The sequence below is a fragment of the Gossypium hirsutum genome, chromosome A10, assembly GCF_007990345.1.
Source record: "Gossypium hirsutum isolate 1008001.06 chromosome A10, Gossypium_hirsutum_v2.1, whole genome shotgun sequence".
NCBI classification, from domain to species: Eukaryota; Viridiplantae; Streptophyta; class Magnoliopsida; order Malvales; family Malvaceae; genus Gossypium; species Gossypium hirsutum.
In genome coordinates this window covers 112,764,116-112,780,738 of record NC_053433.1, presented here as the reverse complement: position 1 = coordinate 112,780,738, position 16,623 = coordinate 112,764,116, and the positions used below count along the sequence as shown (strand labels likewise).

The 16,623-nt window shown below is 35.3% G+C and overlaps 1 protein-coding gene, 1 non-coding gene and 2 pseudogenes across 2 annotated transcripts; 1 reads left to right on the top strand and 3 right to left on the bottom strand.

Annotated features, from left to right (window-relative positions):
- Nucleotides 1–8,359: 8,359 nt before the first annotated feature.
- LOC107895848 (uncharacterized) lies at nt 8,360–9,182 on the bottom strand. Its single transcript, XM_016821063.1, has 2 exons — nt 8,535–9,182; nt 8,360–8,452 (listed from the first exon to the last, which is right to left on the bottom strand). Exons 1-2 carry the CDS (start codon nt 9,180–9,182, stop codon nt 8,360–8,362), a joined length of 741 nt encoding a protein of 246 aa, XP_016676552.1.
- A 180-nt stretch (nt 9,183–9,362) lies between these two features.
- LOC107895847 (UDP-galactose/UDP-glucose transporter 4-like) lies at nt 9,363–10,365 on the top strand (annotated as a pseudogene).
- Nucleotides 10,366–11,661: 1,296 nt separating this feature from the next.
- LOC121209024 (U5 spliceosomal RNA) lies at nt 11,662–11,777 on the bottom strand. Its single transcript, XR_005904142.1, has one exon. It is a non-coding gene; the product is annotated as a U5 spliceosomal RNA (small nuclear RNA).
- A 779-nt stretch (nt 11,778–12,556) lies between these two features.
- On the bottom strand, nt 12,557–13,360 carry LOC107895846 (uncharacterized; annotated as a pseudogene).
- Between the last annotated feature and the right edge of the window lie 3,263 nt (nt 13,361–16,623).

The window sequence follows — 16,623 nt, the reverse complement described above, 5'->3', positions numbered from 1 at the left end:
GCTAGTATTGCTGCAGAAACAAAGCAAGACCTCATCGAGTTACTCTACGAATTCAAGGATGTCTTCGCATAGTCATATCAAGACATGCCCAGATTGAATACTGATATCGAGGTACATCGACTCCCCATAAAGGAAGAATGCAGGCCAGTACAACAGAAACTCCGAAGGATGAGACCCGATGTTTTGTTAAAGATAAAGGAAGAGGTCAAGAAGCAATTCGACGCCGGTTTCTTACAAGTGGTCAAGTACTCAGAATGGGTAGCTAACATAGTCCCAGTTCCTAAGAAAGATGGGAAGGTACGGATGTGCGTGGACTATCGGGATTTGAACAAAGCCAGCCCAAAAGACAATTTCCTATTGCCTCACATTGATACACTAGTGGATAACACTGCAGGTTACTCACTTTTCTCTTTCATGGACGGCTTCTCGGGATACAACCAGATAAAAATGTATTCTGAAGACATGGAAAAGACAACATTTGTCACCATGTGGGGAACGTTTTGTTATAAAGTGATGCCATTCGGATTGAAGAACGCGAGAGCAACATATCAGAGAGCCATGGTAACTTTATTCCATGATATGATGCACAAGGAGATCGAAGTTTATGTCGACGACATGATTGCAAAATCAAGAATAGAAAACGAGCATGTGCAAGTCCTGAGGAAACTATTCTTAAGGTTAAGGAAGTTCCAATTAAAGCTCAATCCCGCAAAGTGTACTTTCGGAGCCCGATCTGAAAAACTGTTGGGATTCGTGGTCAGTAAAAAAGGAATTGAGATTGACCCAGATAAAGTCAGGGCTATACAAGAATTACCTCCACCACGTACTTAAAAAGAAGTTCGAGGTTTCCTAGGAAGACTGAATTACATTGCTCGGTTCATCTCACAACTGATAGAAAAATGTGATCCGATATTTCGTCTTTTCAGGAAGCATAACCCGGGTGTTTGGGATAAGGAGTGCCAGAAAACTTTTGACAAGGTCAAGCATTACCTATCCAATGCCCTAGTATTAATGCCACCTTGCCCGGATAAGCCACTGATACTGTACTTGGCAGTGTTTGAAAGTTCCATGGGATGTGTGCTAGGTCAACATGACGAGACTGGAAGAAAAGAAAAAGCAATATAGTATCTCAGCAAAAAATTCACTGATTGTGAGATGAGATATTCGTCGATCGAGAAGTTGTGTTTGCTTTGATTTGGACAACCCGAAGACTGAGACAATACATGTTGTATCATACAACTTGGCTCATCTCAAAACTGGACCCTTTGAAGTACATGATGGAATCAAACGCTTTGAACGGAAGGATGGCTCGTTGGCAAATTTTACTTTCTGAGTTTGACATAGTCTATGTAAACCAAAAGGCTATAAAGGGAAGCGCGATAGCAGATTTTCTGGCCAGTAGAGCTCTCGAAGATTATGAGCCATTGAGTTTTGATTTTCCGAATGAGGATCTAATGTATGTCGCAATCATGGAGGAAGGCTCTCAAGAGGACCATCCGTGGAAGTTGAAGTTTGATGGAGCTTCAAACGCTGTAGGTAATGGAATCGAGGCAGTCTTGGTATCCCCAAATGGAGATCATTATCCTTTCACCAGTAAATTGGATTTTGATTGCACAAAAAATATGGCCGAATACGAAGCATGTATCATGGGAATTCGTGCAGCCATAGAACGTAAGATTAAAGTGCTAGAGGTATATGAGGATTCTGCATTAGTGATCTATTAGCTAAAAGGGGAATGGGAGACAATAGACCCTAAGCTAATCAATTACCGAAGGCTGGTTCTTGAGTTAATCGAGGAGTTTGACGATGTCACTTTCTGCTACCTTCCATGAGACGAAAACCAGATGGCTGATGCTTTGGCAACCTTAGCTTCTATGATCAAAGTGAACAAGCAAGAGGATATGAAGCCTATCCAAATGAGTATTTATGAGGCTCCGGCTCATTGCTGCAACATCGAAGAAGAAGAAGAGAAAGATGATCACCCTTGGTATCAAGATATATTACGATATGTGAGGAATCGTGAATACCCAGACCAAACAACTGAGAATGACAAGAGGACATTAAGAAGGTTGGCCAGTGACTATGTCTTGGATGGAGAAATCCTGTATAAAAGAAGAAAAGACCTGAAACGGGACTAATTAGTTTGAATCACCCTACATTCAAGGGTTAGAAATGATGGTGAAAAAATAGCCCAGATTGTGATTATTCTTTGGGTTTCTTGCCAGAGATACCAGTCGAAGAAAAGGCAGAGTAACACGTTGATGATAAAATCTCGATAAACAACGACTAATAACAAAAAAAAGACATTTTCATTCATACATCATTCATAACACATCTAATTAGGAGCATTTGATTCATTTCGATCATAGCATCCTAGTTATTTGATTCATTCATAACACGTCTAGTTAGGAGCATTTGATTCATTTCGATCATACCATCCTAATCATTTGACATAAGCATAGATACATGGAACTGATTCTACAGGTCATGTCCCCAGAATCGGTGAATTCACAAGCCTTAACCCCCTGAGCAGTAGGGCAACGGGCTAAATTTACAGATCTCAACCCTCTAAGTAGTAGGGAAACAGATCGGAGGCCAAACTTTAACCCCCTAAGCTGTAGGGTAATAAGCTCAAAATTACGAATCTTGCCTTCTTGAAGTTGCAGTGAAGTAAATTCAAGCCACCAAGCTTTAACCCCCTAAGTAGTAGGGTAACAAGCTGAGTTTGCAAATCTTGTCTCCCTGAAGTTACAGTGGAACAGATCGAAGACGGCGAATCTTGTCTCCCTAACCAGTAGTGGAGCAGATTTAAGCCACCATCCTAGCTCCCTAAAGTTGTAGTGGAGTAGGCCGAAGATTATAGATCTTAACCCCCTAAGCAGTAGGGAAACAAATCGAAGATGATGGGCTTTAACCCCTTAAGCAGTAGGGTAACAAGCTGAATTTACAGATCTTAAACCCCTAAGTAGAAGGGAAACAGATCGAAGATGATGGGCCTTAACCCCCTAAGCAGTAGGGTAATAGGCTGGAAATCAAATATCTTCTTCTTGAAATGGCGTTGGAGCGGTTCAAAGCCCCAGTAGATCTCTTTGAAGTTTCAGCAGAGAAGATTGAAGTGACAAATCTTATTTCCCTGAAGTTGCAGTGGAACAGACTGAAGCTATGAATAAACAGATCTTATCTCTTTAAAATTGCAGTAGAGCAGATCAAAACAAACCTTATCCCCCTGAAGTTGCAGTGGGGCAGGTTAAAATTACCAAGTCATATCTCCCTAAAGTTGTAATGGAATAGACTGAAGATAGCAAATCTTATATCTCTGAACTTGCAGAAGAGCAGATTAAAGCTATAAATCCTATACCTCTGAAGTTGCAGTAGGTCAGATCAAGTTACCATCTCCCTGAAGTTGCAGTGGAGTAGATTGAAATCGCAGACCTCATCTCCCTGAGGATGCAGTGGAGCAGTTTGAAATTAACAAGTCTTAGCCCTTTGAAGTTCCAGTGGAGTATATAGAAGCTATAAGTCTCTTCTCCCTGAAATTACATTGAAGCAAACCATAGAACTAATTCCTATACCCCTGAAGATGCAGTGAGATGGAACGAGGCTATTAGAAGAAAAAAAGCACCAAGAAGCCAAGATTCAGTGAGACTAGGCAAAATTGGCTCTTTTAAGGTCTTTGCTCCGTTCTCGTTACACGACAACGAGCAAAGAGGGGCAGCTGTAGTAGCCAATTTTGGCCCAAGCAAATAAACAAATAAACAAAACCCAAATTCCAAAATAAAAGTCCTAAATAAGCAAGTTCATTTTACAAAATCTAAAGCCCACTACTAAACTAGCCCAAATAACAGCCCAACAACTTAAAGTTTTCAGCAGCAACCCTAGCCTCCTTCACCCTCAACCGCCACACGTTTCCTCTGCCACGTGCACCACCGCTGATCGGGGCACCAACCACCAGCCTTCCGTGCTCGCATCACCTGCAAAAACAAGTCCAACACGCAAAACACAAAGAAGCAGAGAAGAAGCAAACAAAAAGAGGCAGAAAACAAAGAGCAAAAAAACAAAAAAGAAATGACAAAATAGAAATATAATGAGTCGGTTTTCGGCTATAAAAACCCATTCTCAATCCCTTGTAAACGGTTACGAACTTTGGCAATCAAAATCAAAAAGCAAAAAAAACACAAAAAATGTTGATTTTCGATCGATTCTCTTGATTTTCATTTCATTACTAGTTTCTTTTTAAGTTCTTTTTATCTTTACTTACAACTCTAATAAATAAAGTAAGCACAAAAATAAATAAAGAAGGGAAGAAGGTCTTACCGAAATCACGTCGACTTCATCGCTAGAGGGTTCTCCTTCGTCATTGGAATCAAGCCGAATAAGAAGGGAAAAACCCTTCCTTTCAAGACTTCTAGGTTGAGAAGGCATAGCCTTCGGGGATGCCTCAAAGTAGGCCGGCTCACACCATCCCAACCACCGCCTGTGGTGGCACTGTGTAAACGGCGGCGAAGAGAGGGGTTTTAAAAACCCTAGCCGCAAGAAAGGAGAGAAAGCAAGAAGAGCCCTCTGCTTTTTTTTTTAAAAATATTAGGGCTAAAATGAAACAAATAAAAAAAATTTTGGGCCTTTTATCAGGTTATAAAACGACAGCGTTTTGAGGAGGTGACATTCGGGCTGAAATGACACCGTTTCGGTGTGCCCACGCGTGACCCGACCCGCTCCAAGGGGTTCACGCGTTTCCTTTAAATGGGTAAATACCCACATTGGTCCCTCCGATTTTGAACTGCATTGTAACGTGGCCCTGACTTGTGTTTTATCTCTTTTAAATTCTGCCCTATTGTTTTATTTCATTCCTGATTTGGTCCCTGACCTGGCAAGTGAAGCACTGCACATAAGCGATTGGGAAAATTTCCCAATCAGCCCCTTAAGGTTTCGGCGCATTTTAAATAGATCTATTATCCTTCTTTTTCTTTCTGAATTCTCTCTTTAATTTTGTCTAGATTTTAATTTAGTCCTTTTAGTACTTGCATTTATTTTATCCGAATCTGAGCATTTTTTAATCATTTTTTTACCTTAAAATTATTATTATTTATCCTAAATTTCCAATATCATACTGTTTTAAAACTGTTCTACTCATATTTCTTTTATCATTTTATGCACTATATACTTTAAATTATTTTATCCACTACTCATCTTAAACCTATTATATGTATTATTCATCCTATATTGTTTTATCATGCATTTTAATTTTTTTGGTATATATTTAGTTCCAAATTTTTATATATGTTATCGTTTCTTTATATGCCTTTTTTAATATGTTGTATTATTTATTTTAAATTTCTTTTTACATAATATTCATTTTAAACTTATTTTTATTATTATTTTAAATTATCTTACACATCCTTATTTTAAATCTCTTTTACATAGGTCATTTTGAATTATTATATATATTGATCATCTTACATTGCATTTTATTTATTTATCTTTAAAATCCTTTTATATTTTATCCTTGAATTACTTATTATTTTAAGTTTATATAATATTTATTCTTAAATTCTCTTTTGCATGGATCATTTATTTTTAATTTTTCATATGTTTTTATCTTAAACTCCTTATACATTATTTCTTTATATATATATATACATATATATATACATATATATATTTATGTGTAGAAGTTTTTATTTACCATATATATTATTTGTTGTAAATTTCTTTCATGTGTCATTTATTTTAAACTTTTCATTAATTTTTTTAAATCGTTTTTATCATTTACTTTAAGTTTCTTTCATAAGTATTTATTTTATACCCTTTACATATAAGATTTTTATTTAAGATCATCTTATTATTTGATCTAAATTGTTTTATTATGCTTCATTTCTATGTTTATTAAGCTTAATGTTAAATAATGTATGTTGTGAAATTATTGCTATTGCATGTACGTTAATCTGCTTACTCGTGTTCATATTATTGCCATGCGCTTGTGGAATATTTTATGCGTGAATCATTGTTCTATGTCGCACTATACTTCATTTCATATCATTGCCTCAAATTAAACCCCAATGTATTTATCCAATAAATCACCTTATTTTAACCTAAATAAATAACACTTGTTGTTTAAATATTGCATTCGCTATTATTCAAAAACGAAATTTTCCAAATAAGGCAATGTTATGCATTTTGAGATATCGAGGAATTGTGTCCTAACTTACGGGGTTTTAATTTTCTCGTTATTTCTAAATAGCTAAATATCCTTTTCGAGTTTTAAAACACATGAAATTCTCATTTAAATTAAAAGACAACCTTGTGCTCGGGAATTCATGGTATTGTGTCCTAACTTACGGGATGCGATGCCCTGATATCTCGAGATAAGGAAACCTTTAAACAAATTGTTTTGAGCTAATCCAAAAATTTTAAAATCGATATTGATAGAAAAGATCATATTTCAAATTCATTCTCGATTTTTGATTTTCGACATTAAGACACTAACTAATCAATTCGGTACCAATTTTTGGGCGTGTCGGGGTGCTAATCCTTCCTCGCACGTAACCGACTCCCGAACTTGTTCTCTTGGAATTCGTAGACCAAAATTCCGTTTTAGTGAACTAAAATTGTTTTAAAAAAGGTGATCCGATCACACCAAATAAAGATCGGTGGGACTCCCGTTTTAATTATCATTTTCAAAACCAAAGTCGATTCTTGCGTTTTCAAAAAAAATGGTTTCGACAAGTACCATCGTCCATAAATTTCATTGTAGAAATTCACACTATTATTTGGTTGAAAACAATTTTAGTTGAAGTGAGTAACAAGGGATTCATTTCCACTATTTTCAAGTCTTACATTATGTTTTAGATCACTTAGCTATGACCATAGGATTCAATCCCTGCCTATCAAATTACCAATTTAAGATTATAAGATCGTTGCCAAATGACAGAATTGCAAGAACAAAAGATCCACGTCACTGTTTGAGTCTATAATTGCTTAGATCGTGTCTTAAAGGTGACTAAGGAGAAATATAGATTTAAGGTTTGAGCCTTCTAAGGGTTTGAACCATTACAGTAATGCAAAAGGTTACATGCATACATACATACCATGTGTTCTTTGGTATGATAGTGCTAATTGGTAATGACAGAATGTTAAACATAAAATCGACAAAATCTTACCCAGATTCTGCACATAGAACTCTTTGTGGCTTGTTGAGTCTACAAGAAACTTCAAGCTAATAGTGTAGGCAGCCATGGCAACCTTGCCTTGGTATATTTAGTTAGGTGACCTATACAAAAAAATGGTTACTATTTTACATCGGGTCTCATGAAGTAACAATGGATTCTTTCCACCGTGTTAAAATCTCATATTATATATCTATTATAACATAAAAATGGTAAAATTTTTAGATTATTTAGTTCTAAGCATAGGGCTATGGGGTAAACTTATAAACAATTGGAGAGATATGGCTACCTTCTTTAGCACGAAATTTAATATTGTTTGGATCGCAAGACTGAAGTGATTATACATAAAAGGATAAAACAAGTTAAGAGCTGTTAAGTAATTAGAGATTATTAGAGTGAAAGTCCAAAGCACCTTTGTAAATAGCAAAACTTAGAGAATAGTTTTGATTTTCTTGTAAGCAAATTGAGCTTGATATATATGCACCAATTTGAGTGAGAGAGAATGTTAAAATACTTATTGAAGCTCCCACATATTTTGGAATATTTTTTATTATAATAAATTTTAGAATAATCAATTGAGATTTTATAAGAATATTTTTTTTATCTTCAGTAATTTATTATAATAAAAATTTATTTTTCTAATTATGTTTTGAGTTTTTTTTCTATCTAAATTTAATTTTTTACTTAATAAAATTAAAATAATTTTATTGAATACAATCATTTATTAATTCTTTCCAATTCTACTCTTTTGCAAAGCCACACACTTCTCCATCACATTTCCTCTTCATTTTCACCCTTTCTTTTACAAAATATAGTAACCCTTTAAGCTCTACACAATGAATCTATCCCTTTATTCAAGTAATTTATTCTGAAAATTATCTTTTCCATAGAATTATTTTACCCATTACTTTATGTTACCCTTCCTATTGGTAAAACCTCTGCATTGTCAAAGCCAACAACTAATTTGAAATATAAGTCTGCAACTATATTTTAACATCAACAAAACATCGATAGATCAACAAATATAATAACCATTCGAGTTCATAAAAGTTCTAAATTAAGAGACATATAAATATTGAAAAATTGAAATCAACAAAAGAAAATGAGCAACGACAATCTTTGGACCAGCCAACAGCAAACACTTTGTAAATTTGTAAAATAACCATCAACACAAGCAGAAGTATCAAGTATTTCGATCACTTGGAACCCGTCTTCCAAGCCTTTTGGGTAAGGAATACACTGGTAAGCACGGTCTTGGATTGTAGTGATGCCTTTAGTATCTCCACACCCTGAAATAAAAAACCAAACGAATGCCATGAAACCTAAGTTTATTGCATCAACTTGTTAATGAAATGATAAAACGAAGCTCACCTCCTTAATGCCTACATCAACCACTTTCTCTTCCAAAGCATCAACTTGTTGAACCTTGAACTTATTGAGCATAGCTATGCTTGAAATAGTTGACAATGCTGTTACTGTCAGATCATCCATGATAGTATACGTAACGAACCCTTCCACGTAGCCACCCTCATTAGCAACAGCTGATGAAGTTGAAACCTTATTTGGGGGGTTCACAACTGTTACGGGGATGTTCATGTCATGAGAGCAAGCAGGGCAAGTAGATGTCGGATCGTTTGCATAGTACTTACGACAATTGCTATTATGACCATACGAACATCGGTAAAACCCTAGCGTGGTTGATGATTCAGTATTTGGCACCAGGAGAGGAACATCGGCTGCCAAGCTTGAAGAATATTTAGTTTTCAACAAGGTATCCTTGTTGGTTGTCGGCAGAAGGTATGTGTCGCCCAAATTCTCAACGCTCTTGTAAAGGTTTGCAAGACATCCAACCATGCCTTCTTTTGCAAGCAGCCTTATAACGGTACCAAGAGGCAATAACAGTATGTTGAAGAGAAAATCAACAAAATCTTTGCCAGCTTCGGCATATAGAACCCTTTTCCCTTTTGTATCTATCAGAAGCTTCAAGCTCACAGTGGTGGCAGTGGAGGCGGTCGCCATTGAATTTGTTGATATGAAACGGGGGGGATTGCAGTGAAAAACCATCCTATTACTGCTTGCTTTATATAGAGAGAGAATGGTAAAGGATAGAATGAATATTCAGTAAAGAGAACTCTTGACTTTCCACTAGTTCATCTGTACGTCATGAATGAATAAATTAATTTATATATGCAATTAGGAATGCCAGCCCTTTTAACTTCAGTTTTTGGGAGTTGTAAATCAGGTTTAAGCTAATAACATAATCTTTTGATTAATTTTTTTTACCTGTAATCAAAGAATCTTGTTTACTTTAATGAGTTGAGAAAAACGTTTGATCTTGACTTTTTTTTTTCCTTAAATCCTGTATATTTTATTTCTTACCCCGTTTTCCCAAAGAGAAAAAAAACACTACAGCTTAAAATTTCCATAAATCTCTCTTTCACCCCTAAATTTCGTCCAATTTTATTTCCCAAAGAGAACTCTTCGCTTACCATAACTATCCTGCCCAAATTATGTTTAAAGCTACCAAGGTACTGCAATTATAATTATGGGTGCCTTCGTTCCTGGCCTGAAGAGGAAGTATCCATTTCATGAATACATCTCTACTTTGCTTATTGTGGTTGGTCTCATCCTTTTCACCTTAGCAGATGCCCAAACATCTCCAAATTTTAGCATAATTGGTGTGATAATGATTTCGGGTGCTTTAATCATGGATGCGTTTCTGGATAATTTTCAAGAAGTAATTTTCACCATGAAACTGGAAACAACACTGATGGCGATGTTGTTTTGCTCAACAATAGTTGGAATTCCTTTTTTACTTGTTCCAATGGTTCTCATAGGAGAGCTCTTTAAGGTATGGAGTTCTTGTTCTCAACATTCGTACGTTTACGGTGTTCTAGTGTTTGAAGCCATGGCTAAATTCATTGATCAAGTGTCTGTTTTATTCCTGGTTGTTATTTTTGGTGTCGCTACAACTGCCATGATAAGAACCGCAAGAGAAACTGTAACTTTGTTGTTGTCATACATGATATTTACAAAACCATTGGCAGAATGCCACGAGTCAGGATTGTTGCTGATATGCATGGGAATCGTATTGAAAATGTTGCCAAATGCTAAACCATCACCTAGGGTTCAAGTATCAAATGTAAATGCCAAGAAACCAAAAGCCTCTTCTAAAGAAGTGGAAAGTGTAGTAGATGAATAAGATGAAGAGAGAAAACCCTAGTCTGGAAAAATTAAATATTTTTTAATATTATTAAGTACTTATTTAGTTCCTAAAGTATATCGTATTTTACAATATGATAGTTATAGATTTTTTTTCACAATTGGGTACCTTTCGACACCATCAAACAATTCACCCTACAATGGTGACATGGAAACGACTTTAGTTTTTAAAAAGAGTGGAAAAAAAATTCCTGACATGATATTCATGTCATTTAAAAATATTATATTTTTATTTATGTTATATTATTAATAAAAATTTTGACTAATTTAATATCATGAATTAATTATGTATAATTTAATTAAGAAATTATAAAAATGATCTTCAATATTTAAAATAAATTATATTATTCGACGGTACTTTAATTTTTTTACATAAAAAAAACAATAAAAATATATTTATAATAGGATTTAAACTCATGTCAATTACATTGAAAAAAATTTTAAGTTTACCACTTAACCGATATACTTTATTTCGATTTATTTATATATTTAAATTTTGTTCTGCATACTTTATTACATTTAAACACATTTGTATTCTAAATATATAATTTTCGTGTGTTATAAAATTTTCAGTAATTTTTAAAATTTTTATCTTTAAATTGTCTCTTAAAGTACCATGTTATAACTTCAATTTTTCATTTTTTCTTAGATGAAGTGTCAGTTGTCATGTTGAGTTGTCTCTATTACCGTGTCACCAATCCTTAACAACATTGGGAGAAATATTTGACTATATTAAACTATAGGTAACTAATTGAGAGAAGAAATTCCATAAATACTACATTGTGGGATTAGATATATCAGGGGCTAAAAAGATATTTAACCCTTTCTAATATTTTAATATTCCATCATTTTTAGAAAATAAATTTTTAATCATTACTTTTTATTTTCTAGAAAACTAAAATCATTAATATAATCTTAGAAAAAATAAAAATAAAAACAATATTTTAATATCTTTAATTTTAAAAAAAATTTGTAAATTTATATACAAAAACAAATTTTTAATCTTTTTGAATATATACAAAACAATATTGTTATAATTTCAGGTACTTTTAATATTATTTTTAATTTATATAATATAATTTATAATTCATAAAAAATATTTTTTAATATTTTAAATTTTTTTTAGTATTTTTAGAAAATCCAAAAAAAGTTTCTAAATTTATAACTTTATTCTAAAAATATCATATATATTTTTTTATTTTATAAGTTTTAGTAAACTTAAAAAAACATTTTTTTCTAAAATTATAAAATTATCGTATTTAAAATTGTTGAGACATTACAATAAGAAACTAGGCCGACAAAATTAGCCATCTGCCGCTAAGAGCGGGGAGCACACAATAATATTTAGTAAAAGACAAAAGAATAGTCCGCTCCGTGCTCACCGCACGGCTACGTGCTTCTTCCAAGACAATTTGCACCTTCGTTTTATAGAAGTTAGTTGAGTGCCCTTGTCTGTTTCTTAGGGATGTGTGATCCAACTCTATTTTTACTTGACGAGCCACGCACTTCACCATCTCTTTCCTCTTAATTTTCACCTTTTACCTTTTACAAAATATGGTAAACCTTTAAGCTCTACACAATGAACCCATCCCTTTATTCAAGTATCTCTTCTGAAAATTACCCTTTACATAATGAAATTTATATTAGAAATTTACTTTACTTTATATTATTCCAACTGGTAAAACCACTACATTGTCAAAGCCAACAACTATTTTAAAACATAAGTCTGAAACTAGGTTTTAACATCAACAAAACATTGAAAGATCAACATATAAATAACCAACTAAGTTCATAACAGTTCTAACTTAGACATCTAAATATTGAAATCAGCATAAGAAAATAAGCAACGGCAATCTTTGGACCAGCCAACAGAAAACATTTTGTAAATTTGTAAAAATAAAAAAACAGCAAGGCATCAACAGCAGCAAAAGCATCAAGCATTTCGATCGTAAGCACGGTCTTGGATTGTGGTGATGCCTTTAGTATCTCCACACCCTGAAATAAAAAACCGAACGAATGCCATGAAACCTGAGTTTATTGCAGCAACTTGTTAATGAGATGATAAAACGAAGCTCACCTCCTTAATGCCTACATCAACCACTTTCTTTTCCAAACGGCAGCAGCAGAAGCATCAAGAATTTCGATCGCTTAGAACCCGTCTTCCAAGCCTTTCAGGTAAGGAATACACTGGTAAGCACGGTCTTGGATTGTAGTGGTGCCTTTAGTATCTCCACACCCTGAAATAAAAAACCAAACGAATGCCATGAAACCTGAGTTTATTGCAGCAACTTGTTAATGAAATGATAAAACGAAGCTCACCTCCTTAATGCCTACATCAACCACTTCTCTTCCAAAGCATCAACTTGTTGAACCTTGAACTTTTTGAGCATAGCTATGCTTGAAATAGTTGACATTGCTGTCACTATCAGATCATCCATGATAGTATACGTAACGGCCCCTTTCACGTAGCTACCCTCATTAGCAACAGCTGATGAAGTTGAAACCTTATTTGGGGGGTTCACAAGTGTTGCAGGGGAGTACATGACACTAGAGCAACAAGGGCACTTAGATGTTGGATCATTTGCATAATACAAAAGACAGTCACTATTATGACCATACGAACATCGGTAAAACACTAGTGTTGTTGATGATTTAGTATTTGGCAACAAAAGAGGAACATCGGCTGCCAAGCTTGAAGAATATTTAGGTTTCAACAATGTATCCTTGTTGGTTGTCGGCTGAAGGTATGTGTCGCCCAAATTCTCAATGCTCTTGTAAAGGTTTGCAAGACATCCAACCATGCCTTCTTTTGCAAGCAGCCTTTTAATAGTACCAACAGGCAATAACTGTACGTTGAAGAGAAAATCAACAAAATCAACAAAATCTTTGCCAGCTTCGGCATATAAAACCCTTTTCCCTTTTGTATCTATCAGAAGCTTCAAGCTCACAGTGGTGGCAGTGGAGGCGGTCGCCATTGAATTTGTGGTATGAAACAGAGGGAATTACAGTGAAAAACCATCCTATTACTGCTTGCTTAATATAGAGAGAGAATGGTAAAGGACAGAATGAACATTTACTAAAGAGAACTCTTGACTTTCCAGTAGTTCATGTTGTTCCAATAGGGTTGGAAGTGTGTAAATTATTGTACTAAAAAATCACACCAAGTTCAATTCCCAGGAAAGAGAGGTGGATCACAAGGATCTCTTAAGTACCAAGTCTTTCCTTAGACAGAATATCCCTTCTATCGTAATTTAATAGCACAAATAAATACTACTATTATACCCTCAAATATTGAAAGAAAAATAGGACAAGGAAGAACACAAGAGTTTTAACAAGGTTCGGTAAATTATACCTACGTCGTCGGGCACTAACACCAGATGATAACTTCACTATCTCCAAAATATTACAAACAACTAGAATTCCCTAAGAATTCTCAAATGGGAGAAGAGAGAAAACTAAGTGAGAAAGAATAGTTGGGATGATTTGAAATAAGAAATGAGAAGGCCTATTTATAGTTAAGGTTCAAGGACCAAACAATAACTAGCCCATTATCTTCAAAGACCAAAAAAGAAATTATCCCATGCCAATTTTTCAAAGTCATTTACGGTGCTAAACTTGCACCTCTTATTTTGACATTTTAGTCAAAATTGATGGCTGCCATAAATGTTAATAATCTGCCATAAATTTGATGCTGCAAAACCATGTAATTTTCAACTATTTACCATGCAATTGTCAACAATCTCCACCTTGAAGATTTGATTAGAATAATCACATATTCACATACTTCCTTCAACTCCCCAAATTCGATAAAGCTATCTTTTGTAGTGCCTCCAAATACGCTTTCGAGCGCCATACACCTGAAGGTGCTCAAATTCTCAAGATGTTAATCAAGTTCAAACAATGATTGAACTTGATTGTTGTTACCACCTTGGTCATCATATCTGCGGGATTATCTGCTTTCGGAATCTTCTGAAGTAGAATTTTTTCTTTTTCAAAGACTTCTCACACAAAGTGATATCTTACGTCGATATGCTTGGTTCTTGAATGATAGACTTGATTTTTCGCTAAATGAATAGCGCTCTGACTGTCACAATATAGACTAATGTGACTTTGAACAATTCTCAAGTCTTCCAACAATCTATTAAGCCAAATAGCCTCCTTAACAGCTTCTGTAACTGCCATATATTCTGCCTCTGTTGTAGAAATAGCTACTGTAGACTGTAAGGTAGACTTCCAACTCACTGGGGCTTTAGCAAGAGTAAACAGATACCCCGTAGTTGAACGACGTTTATCTAAATCACCAGCAAAGTCAGAATCAACATATCCAACTACAAACTGACCAAGTGCTTCATCCTGCTCAAAAAATAAACCAACATATACGGTTTTTCGAAGATACCGTAGAATCCATTTCACAGCTTGCCAATGTCCTTTTCCAGGATCATGCATATACCTGCTCACAACTCCAACAACTTGTGAAATATCTGGCCGCGTACACACCATTGCATACATCAAACTCCCAACTACATTAGCATATGGGACTTCTGCCATATATTCTCTTTCATCTTCAGTCTTCGGAGATAATTGAGCACTAAGTTTCAAATGAGAAGTAAGTGGGGTACTTACATGTTTTGTGTTTTCATTTACACCAAAACATTGTAATACCTTTTTCAGATATTGTTTCTGATTCAAAAAAAGCTTGCATCTCTGTCTATCTCTACTTATCTCCATACCGAGAATCTTCTTGGCCTCACCTAGATCTTTCATCTTGAACTCTTAATTCAACTGAGCCTTCAGCTTATCTATCTCTTTTTGGCTCTTCAAAGCAATTAACACATCAACATACAAGAGTAGATAAATGAAAGATCTGTCATGCAGCTTTTACAAATACACACAATTGTCATATTTGCTTCTTGTGTACTTTTGCCTTCTCATAAAGCTATCAAATCGCTTGTACCACTGCCTCGGGGATTGCTTCAATCCATATAGCGATTTGTTCAGCTTACAAACCCAATTTCTACCACCAGCATCTTCGTATCCTTCGGGCTGAGTCATATAGATCTCTTCTTCTAGCTCACCATGCAAGAAAGCTGTCTTTACATCAAGTTGAGCTAGCTCCAAATTCAACTGTGCTACCAAGGCCAAAAAAATTCTAATGGAGGAATGCTTCACAACAGGGGAAAATACATCATTATAGTCAATTCCCTCCTTCTGAGCGTAGCCTTTAGCTACCAATCTTGCCTTGTAGTGAACATCTTTCTTGCTAAGAGATCTATCTTTCTTTGCAAATACCCACTTGCATCCGATTGCCTTTTTACCTTTCGGTAATTGTGCCAACTCCCAAGTATTGTTCTTTCGGAGAGACTGCATTTCTTCATCCATGGCGCTTTTCCATTTGTCACTTTCTAAGCTTTGCATTGCTTCTTGATAAGTGACAGGAATATCATCATCAACAACGAGAAGGGCGTAGGCTACTATATCAGTAATTCGAGCAAGTCTACGAATTTCTCTCCGTGGCCTTGCAACTGCAACTGGTTCTGGTGTACTCAACGGTTCTTGGGTCAGAACCTCTTCAACCTCTAATTCCTCCATTGTGGCCGGAGAATTAGACTTATTAACTGGGCAAATCCTCACCTGCTCAAACTCCACCTGTTTTGGAGTACAATCCACTTGTTGTGGAGTATCGCTTGTCTGAATATCTTCATCTGCTACCTTTTTCAATATGACAGATTCATCAAAGGTAACATCTCTGCTACAAATCATTTTCTTTATGTCTAAGCACCAAAGATGAAATCCTTTTACTCCAGAGGTGATTCCCATAAAGAGAACCTTCTTTGCCCTCGGATCTAATTTTGACTCCTTCACATGGTAATATGCAGTAGATCCAAACACATGTAAAGAATCATAATCTGTAGTCGATTTTCCAGACCATACCTTCATAGGAGTTTGTTTTCCTAATGCAGATGATGGCAAACGATTAACAAGATGGCCAGCATATGTCACAGCCTCAGCCCAAAATTGCTTGCCCAACCCAGCATTGGACAACATACATCGAACTTTCTCCAGCAATGTTCGACGCTTTGCCACTCCATTCTGTTGTGGTGCATCCCTAACTGTGAAGTGTCGAACAATATCATACTCTTGGCACACATCGAAGAACGGATCACTTTTATATTCCCCTCCATTGTCCGTCCTAAGCCGCTTAATTTTTTTGCCAGTCTGGTTTTCGATCATAGTTTTC

Coding starts and splice junctions, on each gene's coding strand:
- LOC107895848 (XM_016821063.1), bottom strand. CDS start 9,182: ATGGCGACCGCCTCCACTGCCACCACTGTGAGCTTGAAGCTTCTGATA. Junction 8,453..8,534: donor TTGATGTAGGCATTAAGGAG/GTGAGCTTCGTT, acceptor TTTTTATTTCAG/GGTGTGGAGATACTAAAGGC.